This window comes from Hyla sarda, chromosome 6 (assembly GCF_029499605.1).
Source record: "Hyla sarda isolate aHylSar1 chromosome 6, aHylSar1.hap1, whole genome shotgun sequence".
NCBI classification, from domain to species: Eukaryota; Metazoa; Chordata; class Amphibia; order Anura; family Hylidae; genus Hyla; species Hyla sarda.
Genome location: NC_079194.1, coordinates 244,711,040 through 244,736,154, shown reverse-complemented (window position 1 = coordinate 244,736,154; position 25,115 = coordinate 244,711,040). Strand labels below are relative to the sequence as shown.

The following is a 25,115-nucleotide window of genomic DNA, read 5'->3' as shown; positions in this document are numbered from 1 at the left end:
TTCCCGCTGCTCCGGGTCCACTTTGCGATCCTCCGGCATTTTCTGCATCTTCTCCGGGGTCCGGGCCTCGCTTTCCGGCGTCGTTATTACGTCGCTGCACACGCCGTCCCGGCGCCGCAACGTAATAACGTCACCAGAAAGCGAGGCCCGGACCCCGGAGAAGATGCGGAAAAAGCCGGAGGATCCCAAAGAAGACGCCGGAGCAGTGGGACAGCATCGGGAGCCCCTGGGACAGCATCGGGAGCAGTGAGGACGCGGTCCGGAGCGGCGGGGACAGGTGAGTATAACTTCCTATACCTTACATTGGACGAATCCCTCAACATACGATGGATTCGACCAATGATGGGTCGTTTGGAATGAATTACCATCGTATGTTGAGGGACCACTGTATACATTCATAATAGGTTATAACTTGGAAACTTTGTATCACACCAATGGAGACCCATGATGATATTGAATCCTTTGTAGGTCTGGAGGAGAAGAGATATGTTGTTCTATTAGGAATCACCATTACATGATAAGGATTCTTTATGCTAAATTATCCTCTCCAAATGACATTCCACTACATGATTTTGTTAATGCCTCTTTGTTCTGAGCCATGGTTTTTAGGAGCTACCAGTTGTACAACAGGATGCCAGGGAAGGGTTAACCTGTGAACTCTACAGAATTCAAAGCCGAAAAGTAGAAGTATCTGATAATCCTGAGTAAATATCAGACATGCGGGAGCTCTGGACATACAAATGTCAGCGTTTTATTCCAGCTCTCATCCCCTCCCTGCTTATTATCCCTTGCTATGCTTTTCCTACTGCGCTCTCCCCCTTTTCATTTATTTATCCTTTATTGCTACTGTTCCTGTCTTCACAGACTTCTCAGGTGACTTCTTCCTAAATCCCAGACTTTTGTAGGTTATTGGTTCCTTGCGTTTTCTCTATGTTCTAATCTACATTCTACAATGTAAGTCCGGTGTCACGATGCCGGCTGGCAGGTAGTGGATCCTCTGTGCCAGAGAGGGATGGCGAGGACCGCGCTAGTGGACCGGTTCTAAGCCACTACAGGTTTTCACCAGAGCCCGCCGCAAAGCGGGATGGTCTTGCTGCGGCGGTAGTGACCAGGTCGTATCCACTAGCAACGGCTCACCTCTCTGACTGCTGAAGATGCTGAAGATAGGCGAGGTACAAGGGAGTAGGCAGAAGCAAGGTCGGACGTAGCAGAAGGTCGAGGCAGGCAGCAAGGATCGTAGTCAGGGGCAACGGCAGGAGGTCAGGAACACGGGCTAGGAACAGACAGGGGAACGCTTTCACTAGGCACTAAGGCAACAAGATCCGGCAAGGGAGTGCAGGGGAAGTGAGGTAATATAGGGAAGTACACAGGTGATCACACTAATTGGTAATTGGGAAGATTGGGCCAGGCACCAACATTGGTGCACTGGCCCTTTAAATTGCAGAGACCCGGCGCGCGCGCGCCCTAGGGAGCGGGGCCGCGCGCGCCGGGACAGGACCGACGGAGAGCGAGTCAGGTAGGGGAGCCGGGGTGCGCATCGCGAGCGGGCGCTACCCGCATCGCGAATCGCATCCCGGCTGGCAGCGGAATCGCAGCGCCCCGGGTCAGAGGACGTGACCGGGGCGCTGCCGCGGGGAGAGTGAAGCGAGCGCTCCGGGGAGGAGCGGGGACCCGGAGCGCTCGGCGTAACAGTACCCCCCCCCTTGGGTCTACCCCTCTTCTTGGGGCCAAAGAGCCTGAGGAAAAGAAAGTCAATTTTTCCGTGATGAGGTCCGATGCACATTAGGAGGGGTTCTGTGCGGAAACGCATGAGACAGTCCAATCTTTTATTGTTAATACAATAGATGTAGAGGGGTCTGGCGAGACTGGTCACAGGGACGTAGAACCTGTTGATAAGAGAGGCCAAAAAAATTTTTCCTGCAGATCCGGAATCCAAGGAGACCATAGTAGAGAAGGAGAAGGTAGAGGCAGATATCCGCACAGGCACAGTAAGGCGTGGAGAAGCAGAGTTGACATCAAGAACTGTGTCACCTTTGTGCGGAGTCAGCGTACGTCTTTCCAGGCGGGGAGGACGGATAGGACAATCCTTCAGGAAGTGTTCGGTACCGGCATAGTACAGGCAAAGATTCTCCATGCGGCGTCGTGTCCTCTCTTGAGGTGTCAAGCGAGACCGGTCAACTTGCATAGCCTCCGTGGCGGGAAGCACAGGAACGGATTGCAGAGGACCAGAGGAGAGAGGAGCCGGGGAGAAAAAACGCTTCGTGCGAACAAAGTCCATATCCAGGCGGAGCTCCAGACGCCATCCGGAAGAACGCATGTCAATGCGAGTGGCAAGATGAATGAGTTCATGTAGGTCAGCAGGAGTCTCTCGTGCGGCCAGAACATCTTTAATGTTGCTGGATAGGCCTTTCTTAAAGGTCGCGCAGAGAACCTCACTATTCCAGGAAAACTCGTAAGCAAGAGCACGGAACTGAATGGCGTACTCGCCAACGGAAGAAACACCCTGTTCCAGGTTCAGCAGGGCAATCTCGGCAGAAGAAGCTCGGGCAGGCTCCTCGAAGACACCACGGACCTCAGCGAAGAAGGACTGGACTGTGGCTGTGGCAGAATCATTGCGGTCCCCATCAAACTTGTCCGGCAGGGACAAGCAGGGGTTAAGAACGGCCGGTTGCTGCGGAGGAGTTGCAGGAGCCGGCGGAGGAGATGGTTGTTGCAGCTGTAGCTGTGACTGAAGTTGCTGTATCTGCGGCAGCAGCTGCTGTGACTGAAGTTGCTGTATCTGCGGCAGCAGCTGCTGTAACTGTGACTGAAGACGCTGTGCCTCGGAGATCAAGTATGCCAGCTGTTGATCTCGTTGGGCGATCTTTACGCCAAATTTGTCCGGCAGGGACAAGCAGGGGTTAGGAACGGCCGGTTGCTGCGGAGGAGTTGCAGGAGCCGGCGGAGGAGATGGTAGTTGCAGCTGTAGCTGTTGCTGTATCTGCAGCTGCTGTATCTGTGACTGAATACGCAGTGCCTCGGAGGTCAAGTATGCCAGCTGTTGATCTCGTTGGGCGATCTTTAGGGCTAGCTGGGCGACCAGTGTAGGAACTTCAGCGGGATCCATGGCCGGATCTACTGTCACGATGCCGGCTGGCAGGTAGTGGATCCTCTGTGCCAGAGAGGGATGGCGAGGACCGCGCTAGTGGACCGGTTCTAAGCCACTACAGGTTTTCACCAGAGCCCGCCGCAAAGCGGGATGGTCTTGCTGCGGCGGTAGTGACCAGGTCGTATCCACTAGCAACGGCTCACCTCTCTGACTGCTGAAGATGCTGAAGATAGGCGAGGTACAAGGGAGTAGGCAGAAGCAAGGTCGGACGTAGCAGAAGGTCGAGGCAGGCAGCAAGGATCGTAGTCAGGGGCAACGGCAGGAGGTCAGGAACACGGGCTAGGAACAGACAGGGGAACGCTTTCACTAGGCACTAAGGCAACAAGATCCGGCAAGGGAGTGCAGGGGAAGTGAGGTAATATAGGGAAGTACACAGGTGATCACACTAATTGGTAATTGGGAAGATTGGGCCAGGCACCAACATTGGTGCACTGGCCCTTTAAATTGCAGAGACCCGGCGCGCGCGCGCCCTAGGGAGCGGGGCCGCGCGCGCCGGGACAGGACCGACGGAGAGCGAGTCAGGTAGGGGAGCCGGGGTGCGCATCGCGAGCGGGCGCTACCCGCATCGCGAATCGCATCCCGGCTGGCAGCGGAATCGCAGCGCCCCGGGTCAGAGGACGTGACCGGGGCGCTGCCGCGGGGAGAGTGAAGCGAGCGCTCCGGGGAGGAGCGGGGACCCGGAGCGCTCGGCGTAACATCCGGTCTAGAACATAGTTTGTGGTAATGGTTAGAAAACATTTGAGAGACTATGCCAAAGTACAAAAGGAATTCTTAAAATTACCTTTAAGACTGTAGCATTACCTCTTCATGCCAGTAAGGGCTAAGGGCCTGATTATATGGGGAGAATATCATCTGAAAAGGTAAATCTCACCCTGTCTAAAAGGGCCAACTATCAGATGTTGAATGAGCACACTTGTTCATTGGCTGATCGTAAAGTTTTAACCTGCAAAAAAAACATTGCTTGTCCGCCACATATCTCCCTGTAAAATACTGAATGCATGGCCAATACACATTTATAAATTGTATACCTTCCAGTATTTATCAGCTGCTGTATGCTCCAGAGGACATTGAATAGTCCTTTCCTCTCTGACCACAGTCTCTCTGCTGCCACCTCTGTCCATGTCAGGAACTGTTCGGAGCAGAAGAGGTTTGCTATGGGATTTTTTCCCCCTCACAAGTACCCCTTTAAAGGGGTTCTCCACCCCTAGACATCTTATCCCCTATCCAAAGGATAGGGGATAAGATGTCTGATCGTGGGGGTCCCGCCGCTGGGGACCCCCGCAATATAGCACGCAGCACCCACCTGTTACTGCTCCGGAAGCGCTGGAGGGTCTGGCTCCCAACCACGGGGACAGAAGATCGTGACGTTGCGACTCTGCCCCCGTGTGATGTCACGCCCCACCCCCTCAATGCAAGTCTATGGGAGGGGGCATGACAGCCATCACGCCTCCTCCCATAGACTTGCATTGAGGGGGCAGGGTGTGACGTCACACGGGGGCGTGAATCGTGACATCACAATCTTCTGTCCTCATGGTCAGGAGCCAGACCCTCCAGCGCTTCCGGAGCAGTAACAGGTGGGTGCTGCGTGCTATATTGCGGGGGACCCCCGTGATCAGACATCTTATGTAAGATGACTAGGGGTGGAGTACCCCTTTAAGAAAAAACTAAATCCAATAAAATTATACAGGAAAGTTAGTTTTTTTTGTAATTTTTAGGGGTGATATGCTCTTTTTAAAATCTAATGTGTTTCTACACAGATTATTGTAAACCATGTCTATAGGAGTGTCCCTTGGCTGCAGAGCTAGCCTTCAGCAATACAGAGAAGCGTGGTTTTGCAGCACTTGTGCCCTGCCATTATGGGTTATTAGAAGTCTTTTTGTGAATGAAAAGAGTCATGACGGCAAAAAGCCACCAAGGCGAAGCAGGTGCTAATTACTGTGTTTGACAAAGTCTAATTACTGAAAGAGACAGCCGAGGAGGGAGCGGGAGGGGGCACGGGTGGGGAGCCGAGATTAGGAAAGGGAAACAACACCAAGCTACAAGAAAAAGAATGAAGAAGAGAAAATATTTGCTAAGGAGATGTTATAATAAAAAGAAAGCAAGGCCTCTAATACCGAGATAAAAATCATAAAACCAACCCAAACCAGGCAGAAGGGAGAACCTGCCAGTGCTGGTATAGAGATGAACGCTATAAAATAACACCAGAGTGTAAAAAAACAGGTGCCACGTTTCTAAAGTATCAACTTAGAAAAGTCACGTATTATGGAACATACTAGCTGAGTACCCGGCGTTGCCCGGTTTTTCCTTCCTAATCCTTGTTAGGGAGGAAAATCAACAAAGGAGGAAGCTTTTGACTTCATTTCCCATCCTCATATATTGTTGTCATATCCCAACCCCATATCCTGTCCTCATATCCCGAACTCCTATCCTGTCCTCCTATCCTGTCCTCCTATCGCGATCTCCTATCCTGACCTTCTATCCCGTCCTCCTATCCCGACCTCCTATCTCAACCTCCTATCCCATCCTCATTTCCCATCCTTCTATCTCGACCTCCTATCTCATCCTCCTATCCCGACCTCCTATCCCGAAGTCCTATCTCGACCTCCTATCCTGTCCTCCTATCTTGACCTCCTATCCCATCCTCATATCTCGACCTCCTATCCCATCCTTCTATCTCGACCTCCTATCCCATCCTTCTATCTCTACCTCCTATGCCGACCTCCTATCCCATCCTCCTATTTCGACCTCCTATCCCGTCCTCCTTTCCCTTCCTCCTATTTCGACCTCCTATCTCGACCTCCTAGCCCGTCCTCCTTTCCCTTCCTCCTATTTCGACCTCCTATCTCGACCTCCTATCCCATCCTTCTATCTTGACCTCCTATCTCGACCTCCTATGCCGACCTCCTATGCCATTCTCCTTTCTCTTCCTCCTATTTCGACCTCCTATCCCGACCTCCTATTCCAACCCGTAATATGTGTACCAGGTATTGAAATATCTCCAGCCGTACGGAAGTTATGTGGGAACATACATTTCCCATTGATTTGCATGGGACTTTAAACAAAAACCCAGACCCTCACAAATGGGGGTAGTTAAGGGTTAAATTAACTATCCTATATTTTAAGTGGACATATAAGTAACATGTGACCAAGTATTATCGAAATATCTTCAGCTGTTTGGAAGTTATGCAGTAACATATATTTCCCATAGACTTGTATGGGACTTTAACCCCTTAAGGACCAAGGACGTACCGGTACGTCCTTGGTCCTGCTCTCCCGATATAATGCGGGGTTACACAGTAACCCCGCATCATATCACGGCGGGCCTGGCATCATAGTGAAGCCGGGACCCGCCTCTAATAACGCGCAGCGCCGATCGCGGCGCCGCACGCTATTAACCCTTTAGCCGCGCGCTCAGAGCTGAGCCGCACGGCTAAAAGTGAAAGTGAAAGTTGTCGGCTAGCTCAGTCGGGCTGTTCGGGATAGCCGCGGCTAATCGCGGCATCCCGAACAGCTGACAGGACAGCGGGAGGGCCAATACCTGCCTCCTCGCTGTCCGATCGCCGAATGACTGCTCTGTGCCTGAGGTCCAGGCATGAGCAGTCATGCGGCAGAATTGTTGATCACTGGTTTCTTATGAGAAACCAGTGATCAATGATGAAGATCAGTGTGTGCAGTGTTATAGGTCCCTATGGGACCTATAACACTGCAAAAAAAAAGTGAAAAAAAAAGTGAATAAAGATCATTTAACTCCTCCCCTATTAAAAGTTTGAATCACCCCCCTTTTCCAATAAAAAAAAAAAAACACAGTGTAAATAAAAATAAAAATAAACATATATGGTATCACCACGTGCGGAAATGTCCGAATTATAAAAATATATCACTAGTTAAACCGCTCGGTCAATGGCGTGCGCGCAAAAAAATTCCAAAATCCAAAATAGTGCATTTTTGCTAACTTTTTATATAATTTAAAAATGAATAAAAAGCGATCAATAAGTCCTATCAATGCAAAAATGGTACCGTTAAAAACTTCAGATCATGGCGCAAAAAATGAGCCCTCATACCGCCCCATACACGGAAAAATAAAAAAGTTATAGGGGTCAGAAGATGACAATTTTAAACATATTAATTTTCCTGCATGTAGTTATGATTTTTTCCAGAAGTCCGACAAAATCAAACATATATAAGTAGGGTATCATTTTAATCGTATGGACCTACAGAATAAAGATAAGGTGTCATTTTTACCGAAAAATGTACTACATAGAAACGGAAGCCCCCAAAAGTTACAAAACAGCGTTTTTTTTTCAATTTTGTCGCACAATGATTTTTTTCTTCCGTTTCACCGTAGATTTTTGGGCAAAATGACTGACGTCATTACAAAGTAGAATTGGTGGCGCAAAAAATAAGCCATCATATGGATTTTTAGGTGCAAAATTGAAAGAGTTATGATTTTTTAAAGGCAAGGAGCAAAAAACGAAAATGCAAAAACGGAAAAAACCCCGGTCCTTAAGGGGTTAAACAAAAACCCTGACCCTGGCAAATCAATGTGGATGAGGGTTAAATTACCTATCCTATGTTTGTTTTTGACATAAGTAACATGTGGCCAAGTTTCATGTTAATAATATCTTTGGACGTGATGCTGGAACATACACACATACATACACACACATTGAGTTTTATATATACGGTATATAGATTTATATTAGATAAGTCATTTGTGTTTGCCATCAAAATAGACATAGAAAATACAGATTAATAGTATACTCATTTTTCTGTAAGTCTTGTGCAACATTTTGAGGCTTGCACAGCATTCCTGACAGGTCTGAACTACTCATAGATTAGATAAATATTGGCCAGGACAGATAATTTGAAATATGCTTAGAGAAATGGTTAGAGAAATATTAACACCTTCTGTGGGACGCTGCAGATTTAGTGCTGCCGATTTGTATACAGTGTGTGTACATACCCAAGGCTTCCAACTGGTAATCTGAGCTGCTGTATTTTTTTTTTTTTTTTTGTTTTTTTTGGCTTTTTACCCAAAGAATATGATATGAATGACCAACCTATAACTGAACGATGCTCTGGACACTTGTCCTGGTGGACCAGCAATGAGTTTCAAAGTGAACAACTTTTAATATTGGTAGACTATTCTGCATAGTTAGGAAAAGGCCCAGCCTAGAATGATAGGAACTGGGAGGCTCACACTATGTAAATAAAAAAAATAAAAAATAAAATATGTATATATATATATATATATATATATATATATATATATATATATATGTGCTTGTGTTGCATGTAACCCTTCGTGCCAAATAAAATAAAGATAAAGAATGCGAAATGCAGACCTCTAGATGAATATATATAGGTATATATAAAAAATGCCTAATATAGACTGGTTGCATATAAAGTGTTACAATAATATGTATTACCGTATATACTCGAGTATAAGCCGACCCGAGTATAAGCCGAGACCCCTAATTTCAACCCAAAATCCCAGGAAAAGTTATTGACTCGAGTATAAGCCTAGGGTGGGAAATACCTCATCCCCCCTGTCATCATCCAGACCCGTCATTAACATCCTCATCATCCCCTTGTCATCATCCCACACATCCCCCCTTCATCATCCCCTTGTCATCATCCCACACATCCCCTTATCATCCCACACATCCCCCCTTCATCATCCCCTTGTCATCATCCCACACATCCCCTTATCATCCCACACATCCCCCCTTCATCATCCCCTTGTCATCATCCCACACATCCCCCCTTCATCATCCCCTTGTCATCATCCCACACATCCCCTTATCCCACACATCCCCCCTTCATCATCCCCTTGTCATCATCCCACACATCCCCTTATCCCACACATCCCCCCTTCATCATCCCCTTGTCATCATCCCACACATCCCCTTATCCCACACATCCCCCCTTCATCATCCCCTTGTCATCATCCCACACATCCCCTTATCCCACACATCCCCCCTTCATCATCCCCTTGTCATCATCCCATACATCCCCCCTTCATCATCCCCTTGTCATCATCCCACACATCCCCTTATCATCCCACACATCCCCCCTTCATCATCCCCTTGTAATCATCCCACACCCCCCCCCCTTCATCATCCCCACCCCCCTTCATCATCCCCACCCCCCCCCCCTTCATCATCCTCTTCTCATCATTCGCCCTCAGTGGTCTTCAACCTGCGGACCTCCAGAGGTTTCAAAACTACAACTCCCAGCAAGCCCGGGCAGCCATCGGCTGTCCGGGCTTGCTGGGAGTTGTAGTTTTGAAACCTCCGGAGGTCCGCAGGTTGAAGACCACTGCGGCCTTCAACATGCGGACCTCCAGAGGTTTCAAAACTACAACTCCCAGCAAGCCCGGGCAGCCATCGGCTGTCCGGGCTTGCTGGGAGTTGTAGTTTTGAAACCTCCGGAGGTCCGCAGGTTGAAGACCACTGCGGCCTTCAACATCATCCAGCCCCCTCTCACCCCCTTTAGTTCTGAGTACTCACCTCCGCTCGGCGCTGGTCCGGTCCTGCAGGGCTGTCCGGTAAGGAGGTGGTCCGGTGAGGAGGTGGTCCGGGCTGCTATCTTCACCGGGGGCGCCTCTTCTCCGCGCTTCCGGCCCGGAATAGAGCCGTTGCCTTGACAACGACGTATCTGCGTCGTTGTCAAGGCAACGTGACTATTCTGAGGCCGGGCCCGAAGCGCTTAGAAGAGGCCTCCCCGGTGAAGATAGCAGCCCGGACCACCTCCTCACCGGACCACCTCCTTACCGGACAGCCCTGCAGGACCGGACCAGCGCCGAGCGGAGGTGAGTACTCAGAACTAAAGGGGGTGAGAGGGGGCTGGATGATGTTGAAGGCCGCAGTGGTCTTCAACCTGCGGACCTCCGGAGGTTTCAAAACTACAACTCCCAGCAAGCCCGGACAGCCGATGGCTGCCCTGGCTTGCTGGGAGTTGTAGTTTTGAAACCTCTGGAAGTCCGCAGGTTGAAGACCACTGCGGGTGGGGGAGTTCACTCGAGTATAAGCCGAGGGGGGTGTTTTCAGCACGAAAAATCGTGCTGAAAAACTCGGCTTATACTCGAGTATATACGGTAGTTAATAGATAAGTGTCCAAGCAGTCCCTTGCTGTAGACTTTACCATGGATAAATACACTGATTATTATAGTATAAAATAATTCAGTAAAAAGTCCGTAAAAATCAAGATAAAAAGTACACAGCCACCTTTTGTATTGTTATATTTTTGTGTTACTGTATGTAGTTTCAGGTATCCTCCACGTTGTAGTAAATGGAGTTGATAAATAGTTGTAGTTGGTACAATAAAGCCTGTGGTTGATACAATGTAGCTTTTGGATAGTTTATAACATAGTTTGGTGCTCTGCACCACTCACCGCACCGCTGCACAGAAGAGGACTCCGGGGTGATGTTTCAGCTTCGTGACGGACCTCGTTCCTGCAGACGGGCACGGCTATGCAGCCGGCCTGGAGATGGTATCCGCGCGACGTGTATGGTCACAGTGTCTTCCCCGAGTGGCACAAACTTGCGTCCGGACGGCAGATGGATGGGGTGGAGAAGTGGTGAGTGGAGATGCAGGCAGGCGGCGTCCTCGTGGATCCAGCAGCAGAAAGCGCACGTCTGAAGATTGGTTCCTAAACTGGGGGGGGGTCAGCTGTTGCAAAAGTGAACACAGGTCTTTGGAGGTGGTGTGTGTTATTGGGGTGTATACATCATCTAAACACGTTTCAGGGTGATCCCTTCTTCAGTAGTGGTATGTTGAATACTCAATGTTAGTTCTGAACTTATATAGTCCATATACTTTGAAGGACGTAGGTTTCAGCTTATTGCAAAGTATGGACTGGATTATACTGTATAAGCACTTATGTATAAATAGTATTATAGGATATAAATAAAAGTAAAACATAAAATCCATGACAATATATACAACTAGCCATATATACAATATATATATATATATATATATATATATATATATATATATATATATATATATAGGAACCTAATAATTACTTGTTGAACTGAATATATATATATATATATATATATATATATATATATATATATATTAAAATGTATATATAATTTGGAAAATATACCATCGTAGAATATACATGGAAATATATATAACATGAAAAAAAAAATACAGAAATGTATGGGATTATATAAATACTGAAAAAATGTAAAGAATGTGTTTGTAGCAAAAGTACAGTAAAATACAATAAAAAAAATACAGTAGAAAATTACAGTGGAACAATACAGTAGAAAATGCAGTAGAAAATACAGCAGAAAATATAGAAGAAAATACAGAGGATAATACAGAAGAAAATACAGACGTGGATATCCTCTGTGCAGCGGTGCGGTGAGTGATGCACCAAACTATGTTATAAACCATCCAAAAGCTGCATTGTATCAACCACAGGCTTTATTGTACCAACTACAACTATTTATCAACTCCATTTACCACAACGTGGAGGATACCTGAAACTGGATACAGTAACACAAAAATATAACAATACAATAGGTGGTTGTGTACTTATTCAATTGACTTTTTAAAGTGGATTTTTACAGACGTTTTACAGAATTATTTTAAACTATCATATTCCAGCCTCGAATGTGTCTGATTTTTGTCTCAGACAGATAGCAACTAAACAACAACTCAGCTTTTGTTTCCAAAAACTGGCTATGATTGGTTTCTATCTGTCTGAGACAAAATTCAGACACACCCTTCCCTAAACATATGTTTTTCAGGATCTGGCCTGTGGTCTAAGGTATTTTGGGGCCCATCCTGTTGTCTGATATATTTAGGGGTCTGAATTTATTCAGGCGTTTAGTCTGGGGTAAGAAACACACCGACCTTGAGTTACGGGTAACTGTCTTTTACTAAGCAGGTGCAGATGGTATTACACACAGTACGGAGCAGAGTATAAGGGATGCAGTGTAACCCTTGTGTGTCCTGTTACCTTGCTGGGACTTATGGTGCTTATCCCCCACTTGATTGATATAGACTTTAGATTTGAGACTTGAGAATATCCCATGCTGACTAGGGTTCTGACAAGGTCCAATTATAAACACCGCCAGGGCTTTACTCATCACTGTATGGGGAACAATTACAGAATAGCAGGGTTGACTGAAGATACTTTCTTTAGGCTTCCCTCAGTATTCACTGCACAGGTCTTCCACCTCCTATCCACACTGTACTCAGCATTAACTCAGCTTAAACTCTTACATACATAACATAATACAGGGTGGATATAATGAATACAATAAAGTGCTTGAACAAAATGCATAGTAAAAATTTTCACAGTGGGCCCACCACAAGAGCAGCAGGCATGCCCAAGGATATCCGCAGCCCGCAGGACTCCTGAATGACACATGCTGGGAGTTGTAGTCCCTGTTATGTGTGTATGCTAGTGTTTACAAACCAGTGTGCCTCCAGCTGTTGCAAAACTACAACTCCCAGCATGCCCTGACAGCCTTTGGGCATGCTGGGAGTTAAAGTTTTGCAACAGCTGGAGGCACACTGATTTTGAAACACTGTCCTAGACTATTCAGTATATTACAAACAAAGTGCATTGTTTCCTAACCAGGGTGTCTTCAGCTATATCAAAACTACAACTCCCAGCATGCCCGGACAGCTTTTGGCTGTCCGGGCATGCTGGTAGTAGTAGTTTTGCAACACCTGGAGGCACCCTGGTTGGGAAAAACTGGTGTATGCCCTATAGAGATGTGGTGAACTACAACCCCCAGGAGACCCCACAGAGGTAGCATGCTGGTGTTATACCACAGACTGAAGACTCCTGAATGACACATCCTTGGAGTTGTAGTCCCTTCTGTGTGTGTATGCCAGTGTATCTCAACCAGGGCTGATTATATTAGTGTGCTGTGTATAAGGGGGCTGACCTGGGAAAACAGTAGGGTGGGTAAAGGGCGAAAAAAAAAAAAAAAGGAGCCGCCCCAAAACCAGCAAGGCATGTGGCATGCTGGGATTTGTAGTTTTCAGCACAGCAAGAAACAGGAAATAGAAGCAAAGATAGGAAAACAAAGTGGGGGATAAAAAGACAACAAAGAACGGAAATAGAGCCGCCTAAATAACAAGAATAGAAATGAAACAAAACAAATAGGTAAGTCAAAAACGGAAAAACACATTGACCACTGGAGTACCCCTTTATGGTCACAACAGACACACCTGAAACATAGAGATTGTGTCTGAGGACCCTTCAAGCGGTTATTTCGACATGACAATCCCCTGTATTGACTCTGCCGCGTTTTATTTTAAAATTCCTCTGCCAAGTGTTTTTAACCAAGACCAGATTCAACAGGGCATGTGCCATGCTGATAAATCTTATACATCCTGCAAGCACTAAACATTAACCTTTGTCTTATATTTAATAACATTAAAATTTCCTTTTTAGTAATCATGGCTTATAAAAAAAGACCACTAGGGGTCCCCATACCATCCATAACATAATCCTGTCTCGCTGCAGCATCATCTTTGTCCCAGCTGAAGCATATGAGAGCAAGACTAGCACTCTTCTGTGCTCACTCCTGCCCAGTCTATCGTGCTCCTGTTGGAAAACAGAGAGGAGGGGTTTACACATCAGCCTGCAGTGATTGGATGAAGAGACACAGCACAGCAGACTTAGAGCAGAAGTACATATATGGTGAGTGAGGGCAGGCTCAGTGCATGCCTTGGACATACCTCTTTCTGAGCAGTGGATGTCAGAATGAGTGAGCAGTAGATCGGTGAGATTTATGAGCTAAATGCAGAAACTAGACATTATATATATATATCTATATATATATATATATATATATATATATATATATATATATATATATATATCAAAATACGTGTAAAGACTCTGCATGGCCTAGTGAGTAACAAATATAAGTATTATATTTTTCTGTGAAATAACGGGTACTGAGATATATCCCCTTCTCAGCATGCTATTCCTTGTCCATAGAATAGTTGATAATATGCTTGCTCCTCAGTTGGGTTCCTACAACTGTGACCTCTACCAATCTATAGAGCAGAGGTAAAATGTCCCCCCCCCCTGAATTAAGGAGTGCACCATACATGAACGGTAAGCACTCAATTCATTGTCTATGAACTCAGCAATACTTGGAAGCCCCATAGAGAATAAATGGAGCACTGGTCACACACATTCAGTGAGCTCCATTTGTTTCTGGGTCAATTAGTTTTCCATTATTGGAATCAATGGAGGTCCCAGTGGTTGGACCCTCACTGTTGATCAGAATACCCCTTTATCAGGTAATTGGTAAACTTGTTGGAGTTCTCATTGGGGAGTGGGGACTTTTAACCTCTTCCCGCTATAGGATGTATGCATACGTCCCAGCACCCAACACGTTCGCGCACTGGGACATATGCATACATCCTAGTGATCTCCTGCACTGCCGCGGGCAGTGCAGGAGATCGGTGGTGGGACCCGGCTGTCGATCACAACCAGAGTCCTGGCAGCATTAACCCCATAGATGTTGTGATCAATCCTGATCACGGCATCTATGGTGTTGACGGGGGGAGCGCACTCCCCCTGTTTACTAATGGCGGTGCTTCGATATGATCGCGGGTCGTCGTTGGTTGCTATGGCAGCAGGGGGTCAGATCATGAAAAAAGCTACAGGCTGGATCGCACAAGCTGTACTGCGTGCAGCTGATTGGGTCATACTGTGCTGCAGTACAAATGTATTGCAGCATAGTATAACCAGTAAAAAGTGTAAAAAAATAAAATAAAAAGGTCTCAAATAAAAGTATGAAGTGTAAAAAAAAATGCCTCTTTCCCAATAAAAGCCCTGTATTATCACAAAAAAAACAAAACACAAATCATATACCTAATAGGTATTGCCACGTCTGTAATGACATGTACTATAAAACTATAATGTAAATTATCCTGTACGGTGAACGCCGTAAAAAAATAAAAAAAGCTAAATTCACCAATTTTTATACAAATAGCGGAATAAATAAGAACAAAAGATAGCACGTATCGCAAAAGTTACCTGTCCATGGAGACTCCGTGTCTACTGGAGGTTTTCTGTGGGATTGCAAATATTCCTATTTAGCGATAGATCCAGTTTACCTGTCCGTGGGGACTCAGAGGGTATTGTTATTCCTGTGTCTACCGGAGGTTTTTCTAGGGGATTCAGCTTCTTCCTGTTTTGTTTCTGGAGTACGTTCAGACTCATCTGTTTTCCTGTCTGGTGTTTTGAACTCTATCGTGGTTTTTTTTTCAAAACCTGTCCACAGGAAAAGCTGCCCAGTTGCCCTTAGCAACCAATCAGATTGCTTCTTTCATTTTTAACAAGGCCTCTGCAAAATGATAGAACCAGGCTGATTGGTTGCTATGGGCAACTGGGCAACTTTTCCTCTGGTCAGGTTTTGATAAATCTCCCCTATATGTGTATCACTTCTTTATTCAGATCTTTGTAGTTCTGTTCATGACCGCTTATCTATAGTGTCCTCTGTTCATGACCACGGAGTCCTCTGTTCTTGTCCGCTGATGTGGTATCCTCTGTACTAACTCTCTGATCTGTGTCCTCTGAACTTTATATTATAGAGTTCTATGTTCCTGTTATGTTTTGGTTTGTGACCGACTATTTCTTAGTATGTGTTTTTAGGCCTCTGCCCTTTAGTTCAGGTAGGGATCGGCACCCATTTGTCAATGCACCATTTAGGGTGGATGGGCAAGGAGGCAGGGAGAGGGGTTTTAGGGTCAGTTTAGGGCTCACTCTCCCTGTCCCCCGGTCGATCCCTGACACCCTTATTCAAGGGCGTCAGATGAAGGATAAAAAAGTTACGGCTGTTGGAAAATGAATGGCAGAAAGAGAATTTTGCTCAGAAAAGGAAAACATAAAAAGCTATATAAAATGGGTATTGCCATAATTGTACTGACCCACAGAAAAAATATAACATCACTTATCACATTACCGCAGAGTGTACACCATAAAATAAAAATAAAAATGCCAGAAATTTTCCAGTCTTTCACAATATTTTGGAGTTTTTCACAAAAAATGCTGCATGTGTCAACAAAAATGCACCACTTATATAAAGTACAATGTCACGAAAAAACAATATCAGAATCGCTCCGCTCAGAAAAAAGCGTTCTAAAGTTATTACCATTTAAAGAGACACATGTAAAATAAAAATAAAAAGAGCCTCGTCATTAACCCCTTAAGGACTCAGCCCATTTTCACCTCAAGGACTCAGCCCTTTTTTGCAATTCTGAACACTCTTACTTTATGCATTAAAAACTCTGAGATGCTTTTACCTTTTATTCTGATTCCGTTATTGTTTTTTCGTGACATATTCTACTTTAACATACTGGTAAATTTCTGTCGTTACTTGCATCCTTTCTTAGTGAAAAATCCCCAAATTTCATGAAAATTTTGAAAATTTAGCATTTTTCTAACTTTGAAACTTTCTGCTGTAAGGAAAATGGATATTCCAAATAAATCATATATTGATTCACAGATACAATATGTCTACTTTATGTTGGCATCATAAAGTTGACATGTTTTAACTTTTTGAAGACATTAGAGGGCTTCAAAGTATAACAGCAATTTCAAAAATTTTCGCAAAAAAAATGTAAATTTTTTTAGTTTTGAAGTGGATTTGAGGGGCTCTTTTGTGAGAAATAACCCATAATTGACCCCATTATAGATACTGCATCCCTCAAAGCATTCAAAATGACATTCAGAAAGTTCGTTAACCCTTTTCATTTATGTGTTTCACAGGAATAGCAGCAACGTGAAGGAGAAAATTCAAAATCTTATTTTTTCCAATCGCATGTTCTTGAAGAGGGGTAAAAGGAGAGAAATCCCCCCAAAATCTGTAACCCAATTTCTCTCCAGTGAGGAAATACCTCATATGTTTATGTCAAGTGCTCTGTGGGTGCACTAGAGGGCTCAGAAGGGAAAGAGCGACAATGGGATTTTGGAGAGTGAATTTTTCTGAAATGGTTTTTGGGGGGCATGTCACATTTAGGTAGCCCCTATGGTACCAGAACAGAAAAAAATACACACATGGCATACTATTTTGGAAACTACACCCCTCAAGGAACGTAACAAGTGGTACAGTGAGCCTTAACACCTCACAGGTGTTTGACGACTTTTCGTTAAAATGAGATGTGTAAAGGAAAAAAAAAAATTTTCACTAAACTGCTGGTTTTTCCCCAATTTTAAAATTTTTACAAGGAGTAATAGGAGAAAATTTACCCCAAAATCTGTAAACTCATCTTTTAGTTTACAAATTTGTTTCTTAGTTTACACATTTTGGAAATACCCCATTTGTGGATGTCAAATGCTCTGCTGGCGCACTACAATGCTCAGGAGAGAGGGAGCGCCATTGAGCAAACTACTTCAACTGCTGTCGGATAGCAGTTTAAGGTGCCCCGTGTGGTCCGGTGATGATCACTCACCTGTCCCCGCCGTTCCGGACCGTCCTCTTCGGGGTCCACTGCATTGCCGTCACTCTCCGTTGTCGTCATCATGTCACCACGCATCCCATCCCGTCATCCAATAGGAGCGACGTGCGCAACAACGCGATGACGGTGATGAAGAGCGATGATCCCAGGCAGCAGAGAAGGTCCGGAGCGGCGGGGACACCCCGGGGACGTGGCGACATCGATGGAGGGAGACATCCAGGGCAGCGGTGACGGTCCGGAGCGGCGGGGACAGGTGAGTATAACTTTCTATTCTTTTCATTGCATAGATCCCTCAACATACGATGGTTTCAACAAACGATGGTTATTGAGGGACCACTGTATATGTACTGTTTTACTCTTTATTTTGTGTAGGTGTAGTGTTTTTAGGGTACATTCACACAGGCGGGGGTTCATAGTGAGTTTCCCGCTGGGAGTTTGAGCTGCAGCAGAAAATTGGCTGCATCTCAAATTTACAGCAAGAAACCCACTGTAAACCCCCGCCCGTGTGAATGTACCCTGTACATTCGCATGGGGAGGGGGCAAACCTCCAGCTGTGGCAAAACTACAACTCCCAGCATGCCCTTTGGCTGGGGGTTGTCGTTATGCAACAGCTGTAGGCACACTGTTTGAAAACACTGAGAGTTTATTACTGAACTCAGTGTTTCGCAACCAGTGTGCCTCCAGCTGTTGCAAAACTACAACTCCCAGCATGTACGGTCTATCAGTGCATGCTGGGAGTTGTAGTTGCAACTGCTGGACGGACACTGAGTTTGTTACCTAAATCGGTGTTTCGCAACCAGTGTGCCTTCAACTGTTGCAAAACTACAACTGTCAGCATGCAATGAAAGCCAAAGGGCATGCTGGGACTTGTAGTTATGCAACAGCTGGAGTCATACTACTTAAACTCCCAGCATGCCCTTTGGCTGCCCATGCATGCTGGGGGTTGTAGTTATGCAACAGCAGGAGGCACAACTACAACCCAAATTACCAAAGTGTATGCTGGAAGTTGTAGTTGTGCCTTCTGATGTTGAATAACAACTCCCAGCATGCCAACTCCCAGCATGCCCTTGTGTGCATGCTGGGAGCTGTTGCTAAGCAACAGCAGGAGAGCAGCCATTCCTCCTGCACACTCTAGATCCACCTGCCGTCGCCGCCACCGACTCTGCTCCTGGGGCCCCGATCCCTCCGCCGATGCCGGGGATTGGGGGCCCCAGTCTCAGGTACACACTCCCGCCACACCGCTCTCACCCTCCGGAACAGGGGCGGAGTGGGTGCCGTTAGGGACACCCCCACAGCAGGCGTCCTGATTCATCCGGTGAGCGGTGGGTACCAGAAATGCTCAGGGTGTATAGGTATGCCCTGAGTCCTTAACCCCTTAAGGACCCGGGCTTTTTCTGTTTTTTCATTTTAAATTTTTCCTCCTTAAATTTAAAAAAATCATAACTCTTAAAAATTTTCACCTAAAATTCTATATGATGGCTTATTTTTTTCGTCACTAATTCTACTTTGTAATGACATTTGTAATTTTTCCCGTGAAACTGGAAAAAAAAGTCAATGTGCGACAAAATTGATGAAAAAAACCCACTATTTTGTAAGTTTTGGGGGTTTCCGTTTTTAGGCAGTACATTTTTCGGCAAAAATGACACCTTATCTTTATTCTGTAGGTCCATACGGTTAAAATGATACCTACTTGTATAGGTTTGATTTTGTATCACTTCATTAAAAAAATCATGAATACATGCAGGAAAATGTATACGGTTAAAATGGTCATTTTCTGACCCTTATAACTTTTTTATTTTTCTGTGTTCAGGGTGCTATGAGGGCTCATTTTTTGCGCCGTGATCTGAAGTTTTTAGAGGTACCATTTTTGTTCTGATCAGACTTTTTGATCACTTTTTTTGTGATATAAAAAGTGATAAAAATGCGCTATTTTGGACTTTGGAATTTTTTTGCGCGTACGCCATTGAACGTTTAAAAAGTGGTATATTTTTTATAATTCGGACATTTCCGCACGCGGCGATACCACATATGTTTATTTACACAGTTTTTTTTTATTCTTGGAAATGCCGGGTGATTCAAACTTTTATTAGGGGAAGGGATAATTGAAAGGTTTAATGATTTTTTTTACACTTTTCTTATGCCATATTATAGCTCCTATAGGGGGCTATAACATTGCATTAACTGATATTTTACACTGATTGATCCATCTCCATAGGAATGGATCAATCAGTGTTTTCGGCGATGGCTCAAGCCTGGATCTCAGGCTTGAAGTATTCATTCGGCGATCGGACAGCGCAGGATAAGGTAAGAAGACCTCCTCCTGTGCTACAGCTGTTCGGGATACCGCGATTATGCTGCAGCGATCCCGAACAGCTCCCTGAGCTAGCCGGGCACTTTCACTTTCGTTTTTAGCCGCGCGGCTCAGCTTTGAGTGCGCGGCTAAAGGGTTAATAGCAGCGGGTCCTGGCTTCACTATGACACCGGGCCTGCCGCAATATGATGCGGGGTCACCATGTGACCCCGCGTTATATTGCAGGACAGGGACTCATGACGTACGCGTACGTCATTGGTCCTTAAGGGGTTAAGGATCGGGGATGCAGGGCGTATGCATACGCCCTGCGTCCCCAACAGGTTAAGGTAAAAAATGGGTCCGCCCTTAAGGGGTTAAAGGGGTACTCCGGTGGAAAACTTTATTTATTTATTTTTTTTATCAACTGATGCCAGAATGTTGAACATAATTGTAAATTACTTCTATTAAAAAATCTTAATTCTTCCAGTACTTCTTAGCGGCTGTATACTACAGAGAAAATTATTTTCTTTTTGGATTTCTTTTCTGTCACGACCACAGTACTCTCTGCTGACACCTCTGTCCATGTCAGGAACTGTCCAGAGCAGGAGAAAATACCTCTAGCCAACATATGCTGCTCTGGACAGTTCCTGACATGGACAGAGGTGTCAGCAGAGAGCACAGTGGTCGTGACAGAAAAAAAGTCCCAAAAGAAAATAATTTACTCTGTAGGAAATAGAGAGGTGTCAGTAGAGAGCACTGTGGTCATAACAGAAAATAAGTCCCAAAAGAAAATAATTTAATCTGTAGGAAATAGAGAGAGGTGTCAGTAGATAGCACTGTGGTCATGACAGAAAAGAAGTCCCAAAAGAAAAGAATTTCCTCTGTAGTATACAGCCGCTAATGAGTACTGGAAGGATTAAGAATTTTTAATAGAAGTAATTTACAAATCTAAAAAAAAGAAGAGGTGATCCGTCTCTGCAGATAAAAACTTTATTGGCACCCACCACAGGAAACATGGACAAAAGTAACGCGTTTCAAGCGCCAAACACTGATCTCTTATTCATACTTTACAAATCTGTTTAACTTTCTGGCACCAGTTGATAAAAAAAATTAAAAAAAGTTTTCCACCAGAGTACCTTTAATATTTTTATGCGTCCCTCTGTTTTCTGCCATACTGTCACACGGTGTCGGGTATGGTATATAAAGGATTGGGACACCACAAGTGTGTTTTCACTAGGGTAACTGTTGTGACATCATAACTGCTTCCATTTGGTGAGTAATTGTGGCATTGCAAGTGGATTTTAGTTGGTTAAGCAGCTGAGTATGATGTCATAAATGGGTTACAGTCAAATAAACGTCTGTCAAGTTCGGTAGCATTGCAGTCAAATAAACGTCTCTCAAGTTCGGTAGCATCACACAGGTGTTAAAGTGAGTAAATGGGCTGTGACATCACAAGTAAGTTTAATACTGATAAGCTGCTATGATGTCACATCTTGGTGGTGAGGTCACTGGTATGACATCACAGGTGTTTTGACATCACAAATACTATAGGGCAGTGGTCTTCAACCTGCGGACCTCCAGATGTTGCAAAACTACAACTCCCAGCATGCCCGGACAGCCGTTGTAGTTTTGCAACATCTGGAGGTCCGCAGGTTGAAGACCACTGCTTTAGGAGATATTTATCAAAACCTGTGTAGAGGAAAAGTGAAGGAGTTGCCCATAGCAACCAATGAAATTGCTTCTTTTAATTTTCAGAGGACCGTTCAAAAATGAAAGAAGCGATCTGATTGGTTGCTATGGGCAACTGCACCACTCTTCCTTGATACATCTCTCCCTATAGGTTTCAGCGAGGTAAGCAAATGAAATGAGCAATTGATAAACAATGACCCATATCCAGTTCTTGTAGGGGGGAGATTTATTTAAATCCTGTGCAGAGGAAGAGGGGTGCAGTTGCCCATAGCAACCAATCAGATCTCATTTTTTCACAGGCCTCTTTAAAAATGAAAGAAGAAATCTGATTGGTTGCTATGGGCAACTGCACCACTCTTCCTCTGCACAGGTTTTGATAAATCTCCCTCATAGTGCCCATAGACATGACAGGTTGAAGATATCCAGCAGAACAATTTACATAAAAGTTTAATAAACATTGTATTATTAATATTATATATATATATATATATATATATATATATATATATATATATATATATACACACACACACACATTTCAATTTAATGTGATACATTTCTGCTTTTTTCACTTTGATTTTACATTAGTGTCCAGTTAACAATGCATTTTCTAAATGGGAAATTACATTATAGCAGTGTTTTTTCAAACAGTGTGCCTCCAGCTGTTGCAAAACTACAACTCCCAGCATGCCCGGACAGCCGTTGGCTGTCCGGGCATGCTGGGAGTTGTAGTTTTGCAACAGCTGCTGATGTACTGTCTGGAAAACACTGCATTATTATAACAGTGCCCTGAAATTCACCCAAAAATTTGTTTTCAAGCTACCATGGAGCTATCTATATATACTGGGTGAGATAGTCTGCAGGTGTTGGGTAGGGAGGCTACTTTTACTAAGCAAGGGATGCTCTGCAGGTTACTGCAGATGTGTCTAGAGGACCACTGTCCATCCTCCTCCCTCAGGCTTAGATGTGATGGTGGGGGGAGTAGTGACGTCACGCTTGCACTATAAAAGCCGGGGCTTGGAGCAGGTGCTAGGAACACACTTCTACAAGAGTAGTGATGCCGACGCCAAACGTCTCCGGATCTTCAGGGAAAAGCTTCAGAAGGGCAGTCTCTGAGCTTGATCCCAAACAGGCTGAAGCTATTCTGGTAAGGGATATAACTTTACATTTTGCGCTGTTTTCTAATTTTTTTTAATACCTTAGACTCATAGGGGGAGATTTATCATTATACTGAATATACACTGTTTTCAGGCTCTATATTGCGTTAAAAAAATTGCGCAATTGCGTATTTTGCGTGTTTTTTTTTTTTTGTTGTGTAATTTATGATAGAATATCACATCTGGAATTCTAAGTTACGGTCTACGGTAGAGCTAATTATGCAGTGTACCTCAATTGATCCACTGCATATTTTCAGTATAGAAGCTCAAAGTTTGCGCAAGTAGCAAAATATTACACAAAAATAAACCAGCACAGAGGACGGGTAAAACTTCGCTCTAAATCGGGGTCAACCCAGTAATAGCTGTAATGTCTCAGCACTTTGGAGAGGCCGTGACCCCCGGTTAATAACAGACCTTACTGTTCGCAGTGATGCCCAGTATTAACCCATTAGACACGGCAATCAAATCTGATCATCGGTCTAAAATATCCAGAAATACTTCCTGGCAGCTCAGCGGAGCTGAACGGGACCACCACAGTTTAGTCCAGGACATGAGGAAGTAGAATGTTCAAAGTTTTAACAGTGTAAAATTCAAACTCCCTGTTCTTGATGAGAACAGGAGATTGCACCTGTGTATAGTGTAACACCATACAGTTAAGAATACCATTGTATGTGCAGGGAGGGAGAAGAAAGTACCTCTGTTAGGTCTATGTATGTGTGTGATCATGTGTATGCAGCAGAGCTGAAAGTGTGATTGTGTGTATGCAGCAAAGCTGAGTGTGGGTCTGTGTGTATGCAGCAGAGCTGAGTGAGTGATCATGTGAATGCAGCAGAGTTGAGTGTGATCATGTGTATGTAGCAGAGCTGAGTGTGTGATTGTGTGTTTGCAGCAGAGCTTAGTGTGTCTAGGTCATGCATACACATAATCACACATTCAGCTCTGCTCCATACACATGCTGCACACTAATTTCTGATACATGTACATGATCACACACTCAGCCCTGGTACATGTACACAGTGTACCAACCAGGGTGCCTCCAGCTTTTTCAAAACTGCAACTTCTAGCATGCCAAGTTTTGCAACACTTGGAGGCATTCTCGTTGGTAAACACTGATATAGAGGTAAGGGGACAGATTTTTTAGCAAAATTACATATTTTTTAAACCAAGACATTCTGTGTACTTTATAAAGATTTATGATTTCACTATTGTGCAGTTTTGTTCTGCACACACTGCTGCTCCAGCACGTCTAGCTATGTGAGCAGTGTACCGCGGAGAAATGCCACAGCTCTGTGAAGTGTGCGTAGAGAGGGAGTGAACGGTAGAGCGAGGGGGGGGGCGTTTCTATATTTGCACAAAATTTATCAAAGGACGTGTGCAACATTTCTAAATTCTGAGCAAGAGTGTAATTTAGACAAGCAGTGTAAAGGGATAAAACTGTGTCTACAATAGACACCTAATAAATGTTCCCCATATAGTTTACTATTTGTTTTTTGTTTTAGATGGCTGTATACACTGCTTACGGCAACCTGTAACAGTTGACACTGTAGAATAAATATAATATAAATATAGAATATCAAAAGTAGAAACTGTTACATGATGGAAAAGTTACATAATATAAAGATCACTCAGGACTTTTTTGTTGTAGTGTAACATCTGGAAGGGCACAGTTTCTAGACCACTATACAGTGGTGTCCAAACTGTAGCCCTCCAGATGTTGCAAAACTACAATTCAATGCATGACGAGACTGTCCAGGCATGCTGGGAGTTGTAGTTTGGCAACATCTGGCCCTTCAGATGTTGCCGAACTACAACTCCCAGCATGCCTGGAGAGTCTGGACATGCTTGGAGTTGAAGTTTTGCAACATCTGGAGGGCTACAATTTGGACACCACTACACAGAGGTCTCCAAACTGTTCTCCTCCAGTTGTTGCATAACGACAACTCCCAACATGCCCTTTGGCTGTCCTTGCATGCAGGGAGTTGTAGTTTTGCAACAGCTGGAGGCACGCTGGTTGGGAAACATTGAGTTAAGTTACAAACTCTGTGTTTTGCAACCAGTGTGCCTCCAGCTGTTGCATAACTACAACCCCCAGCATGCACAGACAGCCAAAGGGTATGCTGGGAGTTGTAGTTTTGCAACAGCTGAAGGTTTGCCCCCCACCCCCCACCCCCATGTGAATGTACAGGGTATATTCACACGGGCGGGTTTACAGTGAGTCTCTTGCTGCAAGTTTGAGATATGGCAAATTTTCAGATGCAGCTCAAACTCCCAGCAGGAAGCTCGCTGTAAACCCCCTGCCTGTGTGAATGTACCCTAAAAACACTACACTTACACAAAATAAAAAGTAAAACACTACATCTACCCCTACACC

General features: G+C 44.8%; 2 protein-coding genes across 4 annotated transcripts in view; one reads left to right on the top strand and one right to left on the bottom strand.

Annotated features, from left to right (window-relative positions):
- The window catches only part of TSPAN32 (tetraspanin 32), a 142,497-nt gene extending 127,110 nt beyond the window's left edge, over positions 1–15,387 (bottom strand). The window contains exons 1-2 of the mRNA XM_056526872.1: positions 15,186–15,387; positions 13,626–13,736 (exon numbers count right to left, since the gene is read on the bottom strand). Coding sequence (XP_056382847.1) covers positions 13,626–13,661 — 36 coding nt within the window. The 5' untranslated portion in view covers positions 13,662–13,736; positions 15,186–15,387. The remainder of the gene's footprint in view (positions 1–13,625; positions 13,737–15,185) is intronic.
- Positions 1–25,115, top strand: part of TH (tyrosine hydroxylase) — a 230,676-nt gene that overhangs the window by 106,928 nt on the left and 98,633 nt on the right. The window contains exon 1 of one of the 3 annotated variants that reach the window (XM_056526870.1): positions 13,815–13,832. The exons of 1 other annotated variant lie outside the window; for it this stretch is intronic. In XM_056526870.1, coding sequence (XP_056382845.1) covers positions 13,830–13,832 — 3 coding nt within the window. In that variant the 5' untranslated portion in view covers positions 13,815–13,829. Of the gene's footprint in view, positions 1–13,814; positions 13,833–22,392; positions 22,735–25,115 lie in introns of those variants that run through there. One more of the 3 variants, XM_056526868.1, reaches the window with a different exon arrangement.